At 38.9% G+C, this 20,926-nt stretch overlaps 1 protein-coding gene across 6 annotated transcripts in view; it reads left to right on the top strand.

Moving 5' to 3' along the window:
- AUTS2 (activator of transcription and developmental regulator AUTS2) overlaps positions 1-20,926 on the top strand; it is a 1,267,464-nt gene that overhangs the window by 1,164,414 nt on the left and 82,124 nt on the right. For all 6 annotated transcript variants that reach the window (XM_083174084.1, XM_083174087.1, XM_083174085.1 and 3 more), the window contains one exon: positions 19,484-19,532. In XM_083174084.1, coding sequence (XP_083030210.1) covers positions 19,484-19,532 — 49 coding nt within the window. The remainder of the gene's footprint in view (positions 1-19,483; positions 19,533-20,926) is intronic.

Raw genomic sequence — 20,926 nt, 5'->3', positions numbered from 1 at the left:
CTGCTGCACTGCACGAAATGATTAAAGATGTTTATTTGGATGCACAATTCAAGGCTAGGAATTACAAATCAGAGGCCTAAGGCAAAAGCATTTTTAACTCATAGACCAGCTGTGAGATATAAAGGGGCTACAAGCTTCTTCGCTGGAGCAGTGGGATTCTGCAGTCATTTTCCACAGAATTGTTTTCATTCATCACAGTAACTTACTTGTTTGTATTTAGAATTTCATATATCCTGAGTGGTTGAAAGCATAAGTATATTCGCTGCTTTGAAGAGAGAAAAAATACAAGGAAATTGCCATTCTGTAGAATTCATCTTACTTAGTAAAGTCAGTGGGTTGTGGATTTAGGTCCAGTAAATCCGAGCAGCTCTATATATATTTGACATGTTAGTACACCTTTAAATCCCTGACACTTCAACTGTCCTTTCCTCCAAGCACAGAGTTCTGTAACTTACTGCAATTCCAATTTACCTTTGTCACTGACACAGATGTTTTCCTGAAGAGACTAGGTTCTATATTTTGGTGTGTGCATTTCTATATATATATAACGCACTTCCCCGGTCAGCCTTTATTATGAAAACTGTCTTTACCTGTTTTATAAGTACTCCTGACACATCTGGATTATCACGATTCATAATAATACTTTTACTGTATGTGGTACCCAAAGCTTCATGTTAAAGTACATTGATATTTTATAGTTCACGTCATGTTCAGTTAACTTGTCAAATGTATTTATTAATTTACAGTTTCTTATATAGAGCAGCAGATTCTGTTGTGCTTTACAATTGTAGACAGTGATAAACCTAACTGGGTAGCAACAGGCAGACCTGGAGGTAGCAGGGCCCTGCTGCAAGCTTACAATCTATAGAGAAAGCATTTGTAATTTATTTGTATGCATTCATTCGTAATAACAATATCAGACTTTGCTTCATAGTTAAATAAAAACTCTACCCAAAATTGACGCTGTAAAATGAGATATAATTTAATATGTTGACATTAATTGCATTATTTACAACCATGAGACATGTCATGGAAGTAGTATATACATCCATTGTGGCATTACATGTATTGATTTATGATCCAAATAACTTATATGTACTTGGCTTGTTCAGTATCATGTTTCCATCAAATTAATGATGCCCATACATAAAGTAGGTATTTAGGCAATTCCCCATTCTGCTGATGCCTGGGACTGTGGATTAAGGAAATCCAACAAAAAGTATTGAAATCTGCAAGTAAGTGATTTTTAACATGCTGATTCCTTAATGTGGTGGTCAGGGAACAGGGGTAAAATGAAATTTCTGGGGGTAATGGGTGGTGCTGCTGCTGATACACAGCCAGGCATGTATATGAATCTATATGCATGCCCGGCTGTATCTCAGCAGCGAGACTGTTCATTACCCCCAGGAATTTCATTTCATTGCATATAGAATCTATATATATGTTCTATATGCTTGCCTGGTTGTGTGTGTTACAGTATTGTAGTGTACAAGGACCTGACGCAGTGCAGTGTATCAGGCCCTTGTGTATAACAAGCTTCCCTGAGTGATGCACAGACTGTCACTAGATCATCTTGAAATACAGACACTAATAGTTGCCTGGACATCACATTATCAGTGGCTATACCACACACAGCCTGGCAGCCATTGATGATGATGATGAGAATTACCATGTATGGCTGTGTGTGATACAATTTTTTTACCACACACACAACCATACATGGAATCATCATGATCATCATCAATTGCTGTCAGGCTGTGTACCAAACTAGCAGGCAGGGAAGTAACTTGATATTCGTAGGCCCCATAGCAAAAGTTTGTAAGGGCCCCCTATTTAGCAAGTGATAAATGTATATAAAACATATTACTTATACAGTAAAGATGGGCCCCCTTCAGCTCTGGGCCCCATAGCAACTGCACCCCCTGCACCCATGGTAGTTATGCCCATGCTTGCAGGATATATCATCAATTTCTGGGAGTACAGTGTGTATTGCAATTATATGATTTCCTTCCTTTCAAATCAAGGGGGTAACGCCAGTGTATCTAAATATATTTTGGGGTAAAAGGTAAAAAAGTGCCCTGACCCCTGCCCTAATGGATCAGTGATCATCGAATTCTTAATTTTTGAATGCCTAATTGCAGATCAGCTTTGCCAGAATGGGAAATCAGCGCATTGATGGAGGAGCCCTATAACATTATGGGGGGTATTCAATATGTACCAGCATTTCTCTACATCGGAAATATTGGCACTCACCTGTTCAATACTGTCATTACGACTGCAATGCTGCCTTTACCAACATCCTTGAAGGCTGTTAGATCTGACTTTTTTAAAGTTGGATCTGTTTTGTCGGAATTTCGACAATCAGCGTCGTTTCCGCCAATTTCAGGACCAGCAAAAATGGCCTGGATTCCAACTGTTGGGAAGTTCCCACAGTCAGAATCCTGGATTGAATACCCCTTATATATTTAGGTAAATTAAGCTATAGGTTGACATGGACACTGTCCGATATCCTCTCGCATGAGATGTAAAATTTTAACAAGTAGGTTTGAAAAAAAAATCTCAAAAACTTGTGTCTATCTTAACAGTGTTGACCATGTTTATGTCAATCTTGTGTCGACCTTCTGCAATGTCGATCTAGTGTATGCCGATCATTTTTAGGCATCTAACTAGTCGCGGTTGACTATTAGTGGCCGACCAAGTCATTGTCCATCTAGACATTGTCGATCCCTCGACCGGATACACTTTGCAATATAGCAATTTTCAAAGTGTTTCTGATAAATATGTTCATGGTGCAATCAGGCATTGATATTCAATAAGAAATTGCTATTTAATTATAACATGTCAACATGTTTATTCTATTCATATTGGGCCTGATTCTGGTTGACTCACTAATCAGCAGTATTTTGTTGCTGCATCCTGTTCCGACACATCCCATCTTGTGGCTTCATCTGACTGCCTCTGGCAGGCCAATACCTGCCTGTGTTAACATGGGGACGCCCATGTGCTTCAACATCGGTCCCCCGTGCGAACACACAGGGAACTGAGCCGATCAGAATGAGGGCCATTGTACCAGCATCAGGTAGATAGATAGCTCAGTCCTTCTCAGAAAAAAAGCCTAACTGATCATGTCTCATGCTGGACATTAGATGATGCCTTAGGCCTTTACTTTATTTGTTCATATAAAATGGTCGATGTGAAATGTTCATAAAAGCCATTCTGTTTCCTTTTTTTCATTCAAGTAATAGAAAAGAAAGCCCCAGTTCTCCGGGAGACTTTTAAATCTTGTCACCAGCCTGTGACCACTGAGCACTTGTCATTGGAAAAATGAAAACACAGTTGGTGGGCTTGTCCCCCAGCATGCCACATTGAGTACTCTCTGTGGAATATACCCTCTGGTTCAGACATATTCTTAATATATCTTACAGCTGGCTCATTTGATCCAGAAAGCTGGAGCTGAGAATTCTAAGGGGAGAAATAAAAGCAGGCATAGCCGGAGAGAATAGTTTGTCTCCAGAGTGTACCTTGAATGACGAGGTACAGAAAATGCAAAGAGAGAAAGCACAAGGATATCTGCCTTTTATTGTACTTTTTGCACATTATGTGTAGCCTGTACATATAAATGAAAATGTAAGTAACAAGTCCCTGCATTTTTATTTTAAAATATAACATGGTACAATAGAGATATAGTTGACGGAAAACTGCAAGTTGCATAAATATGTTGGACTGAGTCCAACACCACGAGGCTGCCTGCAACTGAAAGAGTGTGGACATCAATGACCAGCAGATTTACTGCTGGCTAATTTGAGTATATAAATGGCTTTAGGCATATGGTCACTCTGGCCACTGGTTTTCTGCCTGTAGTCACATCAATTATAATTTGCATTGGTCAGAAGTCTGGATACATGCCTATGACACTCTCATTGCAATCCTGCCTTTATTTCATGCAGATGCAACCCAGAAATGTCTATTTTATTGGTGAAGAGATCCAGCCATGCACGGAGTGACCAGGCCCCATGTCCTCCATCATGGTGTGAATCTACGACCCTGCACATGTGCACTCTTGTAATCACCGCTTATGGATATTTACTGTATCTTTCATGGTGTTTTGTCTTGGCGTCATAACATAAAAGGCATCCATAGCTCTGAATAGTACAGTTTTAAGTAACTGTGTTATGGGCGGTGTAATGGTTAGCATTACTGCCTCGCAGTGCTGAGGTCATTGGTTTGATACCCACAATGGCCGAAACTGTGCAGAGTTTTTATATTCTCCCCGTGCTTGCGTGGGTTTACTCCGGGTACTCCGGTTTCCTCCCACAATCCAAAAATATACTGGTAGGTCAATTGAATTCCAACAAAAATTAACTCTAGAATGTCTGTGTGTGCGTGTACATGTGGTAGGGAATATAGATTGTAAGCTCCACTGGGGCAGGGACCGATGTCAATGTTCAACTATACTCTGTAAAGCGCTGCGGAATATGTATGCGCTATATAAGAAACTGTCAATCAATCAATCAATAAATAATAAAACAAATTACAAATTGTAGAATGTCACGTGGACATTAGCTGAATTCCAGATATGAGAGAGACCACGGCGCCACTAGGTCAAAAGTTTCTTATTAAGAAATGAAGAAAAAAATATCAATTAAATAAATGATGTTCATATGTCATCTGTAGGTTTAATTACATAGTGAGGGACAAGATTCGCTTCCGATTTACCACATTTTTTTATAATTGACAGCCACAAGCCCTGGTTTTGCCAATTACTTTGACCATTATTAATTAAATGGGTCATGGACCATCAACCAGAGACACCGCTGCAAGGGTCCCAAGGCACCACAGCACACAGTTTGGGAACCACTAATCTAATCCAACAATGGTGACCAAAAAGGATTACAATGCATCATAATGTAGCCTGATTTAACCTTACCAATAAGGCAAAAGAAATGGTATACACAGGGTGCATTTTTTCCAAGCCGGAGACTCGGACTGACACTGATAATTCTAATTAGTATCCGAGAGTGTTCCTTTAAAATTGGATAATGATGGTACTAAGCCACCTGCCGCGCATATTCAACACTCTAGGGGCCACATTGGGCACACATGTAACCTCCAAAAGAAATGTATATCACTCTTAATGAGAGTTAGCATTTAAATCAATGCATTTAATCAGTGAAAGAGACACCTATCTGTAATAACATATTAGAAAGCATTTTAAACAAGCATTACAACAATTAAAACAGCAAATCCGGAATGAGCAGTGGATTGCAAGCAAAACTTTGGAAGGCCGACTATAGCCCATCTCTGCTGTAAGCCCATCGATGGCATATTTCATCTTCTAAAAAAAAAAAAAAAACAACATCTAACCAGTTCCTATTTATTGCTAGCAATAATAAAGCTCATCTAAAAATTTCATGTAACATATTTCATATTAATGCTAGCTTATTTTAAGTCATATAATTTACATATATATTCTTTTAATGTTATATTTACATCAGCCATCATTTTCCTGACATAAATGAACCACCCGTGGTACATAGATGTCACCGCAGTGCCTAAGGCAACGCAACTGCTGTAATGAGGATGAATTTTATATTTGATTGCAGTTATTAAGGGAGAATAGCGGTCAACTGTGGATAGCCAGAAAGATTTTACAGAATAAGTTGTTTTCATGTTTTAAACAATTGCAAATCGAGACACATTACAATAAAAACCCAATACATTTCTTACAGTTGCCTTCAATCATACATGCTGTACAAAATCTCATAATCCTGCAACAATATTGAAAACCCACCCACTGGTTTTTCTTTAGCTCCCAATCCTTAAATCATTTTTCTTCGTGTCTTGCGTTTTTACCCAGACATCCTAATGGCCCCCCTTCTCTCATTCTACCCCTCCCCCATACTTGCAATGGGCGATGATTGACAGATTAATATATGTCTAGCTACGTGTCTTAGAAATCAAAAGCAAGGTGCTGTCAGAATCGCTTGTCAGGAAATGAGATTAGGTGCACTTGTCATTTGCTGAGGATTGCAGTCTTTCTGAGATAAGGTTGCATTTAATGAGTGTAAAAAGCCTCCTTCTGAGAGAAGGTGGGAGGGGGATTTCATGGAGAGAAAGAATTATAATTTTTCTCTCCTGGTGTCAGCTGAGAGCTTTATCATATAAGTTGATACCATGGCACCCTGGTAGCCACTGATAATGGCTCCTGGGACTATTGCACTACTTCTGTATCTTTACAGCTTCAAATGTGATGACTTGTTACCTACTTTTAATGCTTATGGGAGTTAGAAACTGGAATCCCAATGGGATCAGCTAAAGCATAAAGATAATAAGTCTAATCTGTAGAAGCTAGATGTTATGGATACTCTGTAAAATGTACATTCATTTTAACAGCTGTTTAGTGAGTAGCACTTGCATTAGAGATATGACTCCAAGAGACTCCAATCAATAATACTGTAGGCAGGAAAATGAACAAGATACTTTCTCACATTCTCACAACACCCAGTGTCTGGGAATGCAGTGGTAAAGCATAGCCATGCTTTATAACATATTTCCATAAATGCCATAGTCTAATTCCCCCAGACTGATCGTCATTAGAGACATTGTTTAAAAACAAATGGCACATTTAAGGTTGACCTTCTTCAAGGCAATGTCACACAGGCACCAGGGAGCCTATTTATGCTGGAGAAAGTGGTTTTTGCTGTTTCATATTTGCCTACTCTCCTGGAATGGCAGGGTGGCTCCTGAAAATAATGTGGTACTCCTGGCCTCCCGGATGAGTGGATAGAGCTCCTGCAGTCGGGTGAAGTGAACTCAACCTGAGCTCAGCCGGCGGGGGATGACGACATTTGTGGTGAATGGTGTGTAGCCATGCCCCATGCAATGATGTGTCCACATGACCACACCCCCTGCAAAGCTCCCTTTTGTGTGGTCACACTCCAGCACTGTCCATTATATTAAGCCACTCCCCCATTCTGGCTCCTACTGTGCTGAACTGGCTGCCCCACCTGCTTCCTCCTATTTAGCAACAGGGATAGGAAAATAATGGATTTCTCTTGCAACACAGCTGGCAATATCTCGATAGTTATGGCAGCTGCATTGTTTGCTCAATTTTAAAACAGCAGAAAGGTTTTATTATACTCGGCAATGGGGGGCCTGCTAGGACTTTGCTGGATCCATTCTGGGTCAACTGGTTCACTGTGCACGTATGCCTATTGTACTTGAGTTCTTCCCTGCTATTGCTAGGAGGCACCTGAAACGTAATCCCCGATAAATGCAGACTATCAGGGCTAATTGCATAGCCCCGGCCAAATCCATTAGCTGCAGTAGATTACCGCTGCTAATTGGATAACAGCCTATGTAGTTTTCTCAGGGACAAACGTGCACAATTAGAAGAAAAATCCTGTCATGACTAAGCTATATTATAGTTATACACTGCGGTTACAACATAAAATATCTCTATCTCCTTAAAATGTTCTGTTTCACATCCTATATGTTCTAAGGAAGTTCACAACTGCTGTAACATCTGCCCAGAGTTCGTTGTCCTGTACTGTATGTCAGATTAGTGATTAATAGAGCAATGTGACAGAAGCAGTTACAATACTCATGGTGCCTATCAACAGACATCAGGTAATCCAATAAAGGGATAGTGGTCTATACAAGTGAAATCTGCAAATGTTCTTAAAAATGTCTTCAGGCAACAACAATATACTAAATGTCTTCAGGCAACAACAATATACTAAGTCTATATTCTATTAAGAAGCCTTTAGGGTATAAATATACATATTTTTGTACATTTTCAGTCTTTTCAAAGAAAAGTCTTTGGTGGGAATTCAATTAGCCAATGGGTTTTGCAATGTTGGAAAGCTCCTGGTTTCACGCCTCCAGCAATTCAATAAAACTGTCCTTTCTTTGCTCGGTAAACCCTGGATTAATATGTGCTAAGTTAGCACTGCTAACTACTTTGTTTCTGTGTAAAAATGATAAATCAATGGGTTTTCCTGTACGTTATCCCCAGTGGCTGCCTGTTACAGCCTTTTCTAGCAGCTGCTGAAGCTGTGAGGAAAAGTCCCTCTCTGTGGCTTAACACATGGGCTATTCCCTGATAACTGTATCGGCTGGTGTGGGCAAACTCTGCAGATAATTGAATCCTCCCTCAATAAGGCATTTTAGTCGTTCACTGAGGGGCATATTCAACTAGCTGTGGGTAAAACAATTGGGAAATCAGCCTGTACCCTCAAAACGTGCAAATAAATGTTGGCATAGATGTCTATTAGTGGCCAGTAGGAACATATGTGTGATTCTTACAATGCTTCAAATGGATTCTTATTTGCAAATTAATGTTATATATAAAATTGGGATACATGTAAGTTGCTTGTTTCATTTTAAGCAACTTTTTTAAAATCTGTTAAAAAAAAGCCTTTATCTACCAGCTGCAATCTTATAAACATCTGTCCCATCCATTCAACTCCACATATACTCGTCCCACATTGTTTAGCCCATTATTCTGTGTTAGGATGCACAGATGTACACCAGGGATAGACTTTGCACCGGCATTACAATAAAGTCTCAGATACGGAAGGCCTACAAACATTTCAAGTTTAGTATTTATATTATCATGAGGTATTTATGAAAGAATGTAGAATAGCAACATTGTATAACAGTTTTGGTTCCACTATACGTGCTTGCACACACAACATTAATTCCATGCCACCAAAGGTTTTCAGAAAATAAGGTGATGACTGAGCTATCCTTGTCTACCGTTTCCTCTTTGTGGAGTAATATCATGTAGAATGGGCTCATCAAGCTGACAAACCAGTCAGATGCATCTCAGGGTCTGATTCAGCCCTGCTTGCTAGGCTGTGTATGCCTAGTGAGCAGGCAAACGCCACCCGCCGCCCTGCCGATCGCCCCTTCTGCCACCTGAATCTGCTCACTAGCATGTGAGCAAATGCATTTGAATACACATCCGCTCGCATGTGGCCTCAAAGTAGAGAAATGATTTGATGGTCGCTCCCCATGGCCGAATTTTAGGGCAGGGGCTGACGCCCCCCCCCCCCCCACACACACAAAAATAAGCAGGCATTGACACACCTGAGTTCACAGGGGTAACACCCCGGTGACTGTGAAACTCACTGAAGGCATTCACTCCAGGCATTCAACCCCTAACATTGGACTTGTGGGAATTAATTCGGTCCGCATTAAGTTGGTCTTAATCACCCTCTTAGTGCCGAATATGTTCTTCTGTAATAACATTTACAGTAGTGGGCAGAGTGCCCTTTGGAGCTGGGTATTTCCACACTGCCCCACGAATGCAAAGCCATATGCATTGGGGACACATCTGTCCAAGAACAATGACAGCAAACCATTACTGTACCTTTTCCAGTGCTCACAAAAAATCTGGCCAGATACTCCAAAAAAAGTACCAACACACTTGAAAGATGATGAAAACCAGAAAAGATAAGAATGCATGATTGCGCTAACTCCGTTTACATAGGGTACGATCCCTTATCTACTCCTATCTGTAAACAGTTCGTTCTATCAAGTATTCTTATCTTTTCTGTGTTACTTGTGTCTAAAATCCCTTCATCCAGGGAAATGTTTCCTCTTCTTCATGTAAAAGCTACAAAGCTGCACTATCATTATGTTGTCAGCAAAGGTGGACGGTACATCCCAAAGCGATTGTGCTATATCAGGAGCAGCATGCCACAGCATAGGACTTAATTCAGACCTGATCGCAAGGCACCTTTTTACTCAAATGTACAAAACCATGCTGCACCGCAGGTGGGGCAGATGTAACATGTGCAGAGAGAGTTACATTTTGGTGTGGATCATTAGGTTGACAGTAACTAGGCTGATCACTATTGGTCCACAAAGAAAATGTTAACATGGACAAAGGGTGTACACAAGCAACATGTCAACTTGGAAATGGTCACCGCATGAAAAGGTCGACATGAGTTTTTTATGGTTTTTGGTGTCTATGTCGATATCTATCAACATGAACCCCCATTTAGTGTAGCGTGTACCCTCCGGGCATGGTGCCAAGCTCCACTTCGCTCGGCACACTTTACTGTTCTCAGTTAGTTAAGTGAAATAAATCATGAAAAACTAATTTCGACATTTTCATGTGTCAACCATTGCCAATGTTGACATATTGCTTGTGTTGACCTGTTGTCAATGTCGACCTAGTACATGTTGGCCCATTGACCATGACAACCTTTTGCCTGTCGACCAGTAGTGGTTGAACTATCAACTATTGTCGATCTAATTTCTGTCGACCCATCAAACGGATACCGTGGTAATATCCATACAGTAAGAGCATGTGAAATGTTTATCTGTAGTTTTTAATTGTTCAGCAGGGAAATTACTTTATCAGATGTTGGCAGATATGTAGTTTATTATAAAATAACAGGTAATATATAAGTCTCCTGGGGCATGTTTATTAATACGTGGGGTCAGCCCCCAATACTAAGGATTCCTTATTGCCGCAATGTATTATTACTGAGTCTCCATAATGGGGGCTCAGATACATGTGCAAGTGGGCAGCTAAATGTTGTGCTGTCATGTTGAGTGTAGGAGCATACTGGAGTGCAGAGGAGTGGCTAGTTACTGAGCAGACGGAAGGATTATGTGCAGGTGGGCACATACTAATATGGAGAGGGATCATGTTGGTGTACAAGTGCGGTTCATGTTGTGTAGAGGGGGAATTTGTGAGATTTCCATGCTGCCCTTCGCTATGATGATGCAATTTTGTGCCCCTGAAGGCTTGTACTCTGTGGGTGGCTGAGTAGGGTGCAGTGGGATCTTGGGTGCTGGCAAGGAAAATGGGATACTTGCCCAACTTTCCTGGGGGCCAGGAGCACCCCAGTTCCAGGAGAGGTTGGGATTGGGAGTCTGTTGCACAAGACGATGGGAGTCTTATTTGAAATGTGTTACCTGGCCCCCTGATAGGTGGTCTCAGAGATATAATAACTGATATACAGGGGTGTGCTACCTCTGGACAAAAATTTGTAACAATTGGTATAGGAGAGAAAAGGTTTGTCACTGGGTGGTGCACCAGTTCAGAGGGAATGACCATATTAAAACATACCTTTTAATTATTTATTCATTAAAAAAGCTGCAAAATATGACAAACAACAAATAACATAAACACAAGTGGGTACAGTGCAATAATTTAAAAAAGCAGGTGCGAGGTTAGCAAGCTCCTGCCTTAAATTGACTTATTTGTTTAATTTGTAGATAGCACTTTATATTCCTTTATTAAATAAATGTATTTGGAAAAGTGTCTCTGTCTATTATATTTTCTTCTATCTTCTTTATTCTTCTAAATTAGATTAAATTAAACAATCTTACAGATCAATTATCTGTCAATCTGCGATTGGACGAGGTACCAAATATATGGCAGATTTGATTGTTATTTGGTGTTATATTCACCTGAGACCGGTATATATTTGATATCAGATTACACTGTACAGTGCTGACTATGATTGTAGTCACAACTAATGATGTTTTTTCTGAACCTTCACTTCAGTGAGAATGACTGCAGATAGGTGACTGCATGTGTCAGGCAGTGTTCCCTCTAAGCTGTGCGCATGTGCGCGCGCACACCACTCGCCGAACGTGCGCACAGATATTACAACAGAGCGCACAAAGCAGCAGTGGTCCCTTTTTGCAGTTGTGGACTCAATTAATGTGTGTTTCACCCATTAATTACATTGTGTGCTGTTTTGAATGTTTAAATGTTTATTATCATTTTGAAGTAAAGTTAACACAAATGCTGAACATCATTTTGCAGTTATATATGTGACGCCCAAAAATTTAAATTTCCTTCCAAAGTTGCACAGCCAAAATCTTTTGCCGCACACAGCCTTCATAAAATTAGAGGGAACATTGGTGTCAGGGTATATCATTTAGTCGCTCACTTTAGGTGCTGAGTTACTGTATTCACTGTAGACAACTAATTGGCCGAATATCAGAACAAGTTTTATTGAAAAATCAATACCTATTATTCAACACACTAGGTGTCGTCACGTATCTGAGCTGTGTCTGTAGTCAATATTTGTTGGTACGATTTCTACCTGGGCATATACAGTAAAATAGGTTAAATTTTTTAAGCTAGGTGAAGGTCACACATATGCAGCGTTGCCCCATGCAGTGTTAAGTCCCAATCGGGAACACAAACTGCCGGGCAAGTCAGTGTACGGGAAGCGGCACAGTTACCGCATAGTAGCAAATTTATAATAATATTATTGAAGCCGTCTCTCACACATTGGTACTTGTTAAACCTTACACATTAGAGTCCTGGGAAGGACTGATAGATACATTTAGACACAGAACGGTAGTAAGGCAGCACTTGGAAGACGCCCGCATGGCTTGGTCGGCCGGCGTACGCTTCGCAGCTCTTCCTCAGGGCAAAGGCTATGATAATGCAATTTTGTGCCCCTGAAGGCTTGTACTCTGTGGGTGGCTGAGTGGGGTGCAGTGGGATCTTGGGTGCTGGCAAGGAAAATGGGATACTTGCCCAACTATCCTGGGGGCCAAGAGCACCCCAGTTCCAGGAGGGTAGGCCAGTATGAGGAGTGGGTATGCTGATGTTCATGGGAATGCTTGTTAGTGTGTACTAAGCAGTGTGTGTGTGTGTGTGTGGGGGGGGTGCATTTAGAAAAATAAAAAAACATAAGCAGGGAAGAGCTGTAGCACACACTCGCTCAAAGCAGTTGTAAATCATACTGTATATACTCTCCTAATCAACCAATGGCAAACTAAACGGCTTTTACCAGCATATATGCCAAGTATGAGTTGTTCAACAGGAGACAAGGGAGGGAAAACACAAATGGTAAGGCTTGAGAAAAGAGTGAATAGGTATGAGGAAGCAGTAAACATGAAGCTAGGCATTACGAAAAAATGAGGGAGACATCATGTAATATTTTTAGAAGTTCAAATAATTAGGGAACTTTTAAAATATTTGTTATTAATGGTGATTACATCATGTGCCGTGTGACTGTGGTTGCTATGATAGTTCAGAATCGTAAATCATTAATAGAAGCCTAAAGGAAAGAAAGAAGAAAACAAGTTTAATGATCAATACCAACATTCTTATCATAACCTCCTGTCACACTGATTTATGTTCAAAGAAAACACACCTGGTTTGTTCATGGTATTGGAATCCAATTTCCCATATTATTATTATTATATTATTATTATTATTAATAATAATAGTAATAGCTCAATAATAATATGTTATGGATAAACCCATGGGAAGTAAATGCTCACGCCATTAACCTGCTCATTATACGTTGTATCTAGCAAAATAGCAGTCTCTATGCTCTAAAATTCTTGTTTTATGCAACAATCCATTTAATAGGATAAATTGCATTATCTGTGGTAAAAATGCTGTATTTCTAAACCACTTTAATATGCGTATAGTCAAGGAAACCTGGTGTCATCCTTGCAACAGCTCAGAAATGCCTAGCATATGAAGATTTTCACTCCTTTCAATGCTGTCGCTATGAATACATTACAAAAGCAACCTTCATTGTAAGCTAATGTGGCAGGCAGTTCATTCTCCTCACAATTACTTTCATGCCTGATGCTGTGTTCGCATCAGTAATCTGCTGTATTACACGCTGTATACTTAGCCTTCATTGAAATTACCTCACATCTCTCCAACCCATGCCACAATAATACAAGTATATATAGTATATACAGTACTCATCATAACAAATGGGTTGTGTACAATTTGCAACAATTGATGTACGTTATAATAATGGTCGTTCAACAACGAACAAGTATATTTTTTTATAAGTGGGGAAAATGTAGATTTACAGTAAGGCCAGAAGTAAGGTCTGGGTTGCAAAAATATATCACTAATGTGATTCTCAAGTAAAACATCACTGTAGAGTTTATGGTTTTATAAGAGTATAATACTGTAGGTAAAATGTGGATATGCAGTCATTGCAGATATACTGTAATACAAGCAGAGGGTGATATATGCTTGCTTATGTCTTTTTTTTATTATTGTTCTATTAGTGATCTGTTCCCAGTTGTAATGTGCAATGCTGGTGCTATATAACTAAATATTAGAAAGAAAGAAATGAATAAATGATCATGATGAAGGGAGAAGACTGGGAGCAGCAGTGTAGTGAAGGTGGCTGAGTGACTGTCAGGTTGATGCAGGAAGTCAGAGGAGGGGCTGCTGGCTCTGCCTGTGGGATGTCCCCTGCTCTGGAATGCAGTCTATGAATAAGCACTTGTATTCAGCCTGGAAATGGGGAGAGACACACACACAAACTGAGCCAGAGAAAGAAACTAGTGTGACTGCTGGGGATCTGCAAGTGACGGAGCAGAGCAATAGGAGAGTTCAGGACCCTGCAGAAGAGGACACCTCACTCTCACTGGGAAGAGGAACGCTTTGAGGATTGTATATGACAAGAGGAGTTCTTTTTCCCCTTTATTAAAGAGATCTGTATTTCTTTTGTAAAATACAATCATTTCAAGTATATATATATATATATAAAAAAAAAACCTGATGGGATTTTTAACCTGGAAGGATTCATTCCAATGGAATTCACTTGATTTCCTTACTTGAAAGAAACCTAATAGACAGGAGGAGAGGCTCTGAGGGCTGCCCATTGAGTGCTGCTACAAGAGGACAGGAGCCCAGCTGAGAAGAATACTGTAGCAGGAGCCTGGAGGTGCTGCTCAGTCTCAGAGGGGGTGTCCCGGGATTGGGAGAGAGCAGAGCTCGGGGCTGAGCAGGCTGTGTGTGTCGGAGGAGGAGCAGCGGGCAGGCAGGGGAGGGAGGGGAAGCTGCTGCTGCTGCTGCTGCTACTGCTGTCTGTCTACTAGAAGGGGATCAGGAGCTGGCGGGCAGGATCTACGTTGCTGCACATGGCTTTCTTTGTCCTGCTGCTCTGATTCCATGCTGCCTCCTTGCATTTATTAACCCTTGGACGTGCCCTGCAATCACCGCCCGAGGTTTCAGCACGGAGCTCCTTCTAGAGAGTGTCTCATTTCTGCATCATTGTTACTTTTCCAGGCTCTAAACACGAGCTCGCACACACATCCCTGTCCTTTCCCTGTGCAATCAGGATGTCTGGATGTATTCTCAATGGGTGGAAGGGTTCTTCCTTCCATGGATTACTCACCGTGGTACTGCAAGGCTAACATACTGTATTGTTTATGTGGAGGCGACATCTGAAGTGACATCTGGATTGTAGCTCCGTTACAGCGGGCGAGCCATCAGAAGCAGGTAGGACAGAAGTCATTCTCTCCCTGTAATGTCCTTTATATCACACCTACTGCACCCAGACCGTGCTATTGTAGCTGCCTCCTGCCAGCTATGGGCCACATAGTCACCCTGTAGTAGCCCTGCACCCAGCCATTGTAGCCATCAGCACTCTGACCTTGGGCATTTTCTAATGATCTTTTGTTGATGGGTGTTATTGGTTACCTCCTCGCTGATGGGACATACATGGATGTCACTGTACCAAGGCATTGCTGCTGGTCTGGGGAACATTGGCTAGGAAGAAGAAATGACAATGTGTAGTAGATTATGAATTCAAGCCACTTAATGATGATCACAAGAGCGGACAGCTGTTTGTCTAGGCGAAGAAAGGATGGAGGAAGAAATGCAGATATTTGCTGCTAGCAGGAATAGCATTATATAATCCTATAGACAAAAGGATAACCAACAAAATAAATGCATTGTTATTCATTGTGATTTATTTTGTATGCTGTGCAATAATGTATAGAGCCTCCACAATGTGTACAGTATGTGTCTTTTGTTTTCTTATTATTTTGTTTTCCTCCGCCACGTCCTTTTGTGCGTTTCATTGTACCGTACTTCCCGGAAAACAATATGTTAGAAAGAATTGCTTTGATCTGAGTCCCAACTGGGCAGGGAAGGCAGAATGTAGCTAAGCAGGGAACAGCTGCCCTCTCAGACCCCTAACATCTCCCACTCTGCTGCCCTCAGCTTGCTATTTATATCTACCTTCTTGCACCACACAAGGTCTCTGCTCATCAGACCCTAGCTCTCCTGTGACAATGCCTTGGAAGACAAGTCTTTCTTTTTAAATATTTACTATAACAAAAATACCAGCTGCACACTGTTACGCAAAAGGAGTTGGAAATGTGTTGGCAGTACAAATAATTAACAGGGTTCTACTGTGCATTGTTAATATTATTATTGATATCTGTTTTCTAGATGCAAACACATTCCACTCTGTTGTATAATGATATACACATCTACTAAAAAGTCTAACATTAGCAGGAAAATGAATGATGTTAAGAGATTGACAAGTATTCTGTTTTTATGCTGTTCGCTCATTATGTACATTTATATAAATATACAATGTTGACATGCAAAATATATATAAAACCTGCGTGGGTGTATTTTGGGTCAAAGAGGATCAGGATGTGGAATTAATTATGTATTCCGGAAATAATGAGAACATCGGAATAATATGTATGTATGTGTGTGTGTGTGTGTGTGTGTATATATATATATATATATATATATATATATATCTATATATATATATATATATATATATATATATATATATATATATATATATATATATATATATATATATAATTTAGCCTGGATAAATGTGGAACACATTTTCCATTTATTATTTGTCAAAGTAAAATACTCAGATTTTTCATGCTTAAAAAAAAATCTATTATGGGTTTGATGAAAAGTTCTTTAAGAACAATGCTGAATGAAATGAGGTTACTTTATTCCCTGATTGCATTAAGCAGTCTAATTTTGGCTATATAAATTTGTGATAGTCAATGTAGTCATTAATATCAACTGACAGCAAGAGAATAGTCACAATCAGTTCAACAACTGTGATTTGAATTGGCATGGGCCGTAGAGCTTATCATTGATAAAATTGCAATGTCCTCAAACAGTCAAATCAAAAGAATAATTTTAACAACAATTATTTCAAAGGAAACATTATTTCAAGTAACCAGAAAAAAAAAAACCACACGTTTCTTATTGATTCCGAATAAAATAAGAAATGTGTATATTTGTTAATAATCATTCGTTGCACAGTATTGATAATGATTTTCTAGAGCGTATAACCAGTGAGTATATAAACATATCACAAAGGCATATTAATGCACTGCGGGTCGGAAAAGATGCGTTTCCCGTGTTACCTGTACCTTGCCCTCAGATAGTATAAGGTGACATATATGTAGTATGTTTGTATGCTAATTCGGGTACCAAACTATTAAACCACTTTAATGTGTTGTCGCAGAATCTAAGCATAGAAGATGTTATAACCATTGCATACTTTATTGAGCACCAATGGGAAATTCAAATAATAACACTCTACTTGGGATTGAGATTGTTTACTTACATTTGTGCAAATTAGCACAATATGCTACAACAGCATTTTGCCTTAAAAGAAAATTGGAAATGTAATAGATCAAATTATATTTTTCTGTAATGGGTCAAATTCTTTGTATGTATTCATCTTGGGCCTAAACACAATTGTACATTACAAATCTAAATGTTTTGTGTTTCAATAAATTGGAGTATTGGTAATATTTCAGTTATTTGGTGTTATAATCCAGATATTATAGCAAATTGCACTATTGAGGTTTCATGTTGCCTAATTGTAAACATTGTAGGTATATTGGCTATGTAGAAAGTATTCTGCATTTTTATATTTGATATATTCTTTATATTGTGGTTTTACTTCACGCGGTTATGCAATGACGGCAACAAGGTTGATCCAGCAATGTCTGGGGTGGTCACTACAAATAGTTAGTATGTTTTTAATGTGTGTGGATGATTTGTCTTTGTATTATTGGCAAATAAGATAAAATTGTACTGAACTTGGCAAGAATGCCGTGTACACAAAGACACACAGTTCTAATATCTGCTTTGTTTCCCTTGTTTCGAGCCAGTGGACAACAGTTACATTGATTGACATCAATAATATGATTGATATACGTATTCTTGTAGGATACGTGCAAACAAAAAGAAAATGTAAAAACAATATCCGAGCCGTGTGCTGCTCCTGTACACAGATTCAATCTGGTTAGCAGCACTGTAGTTTTCAGCACCTCTTCCGCTGTCTCGAGCTGTTTAGTTTGTAGTCAGGTCAGTGACCTTTGACCTCCTGGAGATCAGAGCAAATCAATACTACTGATGAAGTCAGTTGTCATATGTTGCAGCAAATAGTTCTTTGTCAATTGATTCCAATCTTTACCTTGTGTAACCACAGCAAATGCACATTTGCCTTGCCCAAAATTAACTGCTAAACACCAACACACCTCTTAGCGAAGGCGTCGAATCGTTGCTTTTCCCAAATCTATGCAAAAATGAAACATTGCGAAACACGATTTTGTAACACAACCCTTTTCCTCTAAAACGTTACACATGAAAACTAAAAAATGAAGTTGGAAGTAGTAATAAACCCTTTGAGAGCCAACGTTGCTGTGCGAGATGTGCACAATTTCCGCTAAAAATGCCAGGGTCGTAGTCGAGGAATATGAATCACGTTAGTTATTGCCGGCATTTTGATCTGCAGTTAATATTGCGCCAAAAAAAAACCCCAGTCACTGGGAGCAACGCTGGCATTTAATGGATATTTTGCACATTTCTCACAGCAATGTTTGCACTCAAAGGGTTAAGGGTAGTATCCAAGGTAGACTAAATCTAAATGAGAAATACACAACATGAAAACAGTATAATGTTGAATTTCTTTGTGATTTCAAATCATATACATAATATAGAAAGCCTTTTCGACCACTTTTTGTGATTCTGACTTAAATAATGAGAGATTACTGAAAATCACACTAGCAAATGTTTCTGCAATTCATTTGGGCTTATGTTCCAGAAAATATGTCTTATTGGTAAAGCAAACTAGCAAAGAGAACCTGGTATTTAGTGCTATAGCGCACTTGTGTCATGTCCAATATCGTGGCATTTAAAAATTCATATACACAGTTTGTGCATTTAAATTCATGTAGTTCACACAAGCTCTGGTGTAACCACCGTGGGTTAAGAAACATCCGAATGTAACAGAAATGTGCTGAGCCAAGAGAGACAGAGTGATTAAAAATAATGTGTCTATGAAACCACAACACCACTGCAATAGTTCAGCTGTATCACATTTGGTAACATTGTACATCAGGAAAGTGCATGCGCCTGGAAACAACATCATTTGGTCTATGGAAAACCTTTTTTTTAAGGCAAGGAATTATATTATGAAATATGTGGCTAAATAGCACCATCTTGTGGAACTTTGTTCGCTATAGTAGAATTCATTTCATACAGTTTTCTGGGAATGATCAAATTATGTCTTGGAATGAAATTGTTGGCAATGTTTTTTTTTAATTAAAAAAATCTCCAGTGTTATTCACAAAATTAGATTTCCCCAAAACATAAACTAAAGACATATATATATTATATCGTATATTTTAAAGGCTATATTGACAAAATACTTTTTTTATGTTCTAGGTCTCGGATGCTGGCTCGGAGAAGTTCTTTACAACCATCACAAATAATGGTAAGTTTATAATTGACCTTGATTATAATTATCGTCATATATTTACTATGATTAGCTCCCTCTACTCCTAATATCCAAAACTTATACTATTTGGACCAAGTTGAGGATACCTGGGCAGTTGCTTTAAACAACATATATGATATTTAGAAAGTATATTATATGTAACAGTATGGATGTAATAATAAAATAGATTACAACCATTGGAAACGCCTGTAGCAGTTTTGTACAACATCAAAACGTAGGCCTGTATTTAACAAAGATTGTGTTGTTTAGACTTATTTTACTTTGCTTGTAAAGTATTTTAGTATATTTTCAAGGCTAGGTTTTCATTGAGAGTAACATCTTAAGTGATTTTAGGTTGGTTTCACTTATGACAATATGCTAAAAGGTATTTATATTGCAAAAATAATATTCTGAGTTGCTGTTTGGGATTTATAACCCACTAAATTATAGAACGATAAAAATTGGTGTGATTGTACTGTTTGCTAAAAAAGGATATTGCTGCGGTAAGGATTATTTAGGGGCAGGTTATGGATAAAGTAAAGAAACATCTTTATGAAAGATTGTACTGTGGAATGAGTTGCCTGGTCTCTATAAATAGAAAAGGGTAATGGGAACACAATAGAAATTGCAATAATATAAATATGCATATAATCTCTCTCTCTCGCTCTGTCCCTTTCTTTCTCTCTGTTTTACAATTTTTTTGTTGCAGTAATTTAATATGCAATCGCCTCTTTGATTGGTCATGGTGTGTTTGAGTCAATTTTGATTTAAAAACGAATTTTCTAGTGATGCGTAACCTTTATGTCATCTTTCCCTTTTTATTTATTGACAGTTACTTATATAGTGTCATCATATACCATTGTATTTTAAATTTGGAAGCCATTTAGATATAGAACAGCACTAAAACAATACTGAGTCATAACAGATAAAAAACTAATAGGGCCTTGCTAGCAATCTTTTGATCTATAGGGCGGTTGGGGAAGAACATAAATATGTTGTGAATGTAATCATAATAGTTTAAAAGTAATGGGCCTCAACGTGAGCCTTCTATTTGCTGAATCCAAAAAGTGGATCTCTGATGTAATCTGACCCAATAAAGCATTAGTATATTATTTTTCATATACTAAGTAACTAGTCTACATAAACAAAGTGTATTATGTTTATGAATACAAATCAAATATAAAAAGATGTTTTGAATTTGTACACCACATGCAATTGTGGCAATAATTTGCTGATACATTAGGAGTTTAACAAGGCCATTGTTGGACTTTAGCCAGAGGAATAGAAGGAACTGAAGCCAGCCCAGTCAATCAACATTCCTACCTGCTAGTTTGTTTCTGGGGTGAAGAGCCCACTTCAGCAAGAATGAGGAGTGATTGATGCAGAAGGTC

The sequence above is a fragment of the Crinia signifera genome, chromosome 2, assembly GCF_055691185.1.
Source record: "Crinia signifera chromosome 2, ASM5569118v1, whole genome shotgun sequence".
Taxonomy (NCBI): Eukaryota; Metazoa; Chordata; class Amphibia; order Anura; family Myobatrachidae; genus Crinia; species Crinia signifera.
This window is presented reverse-complemented; position numbering and strand designations above follow the sequence as displayed.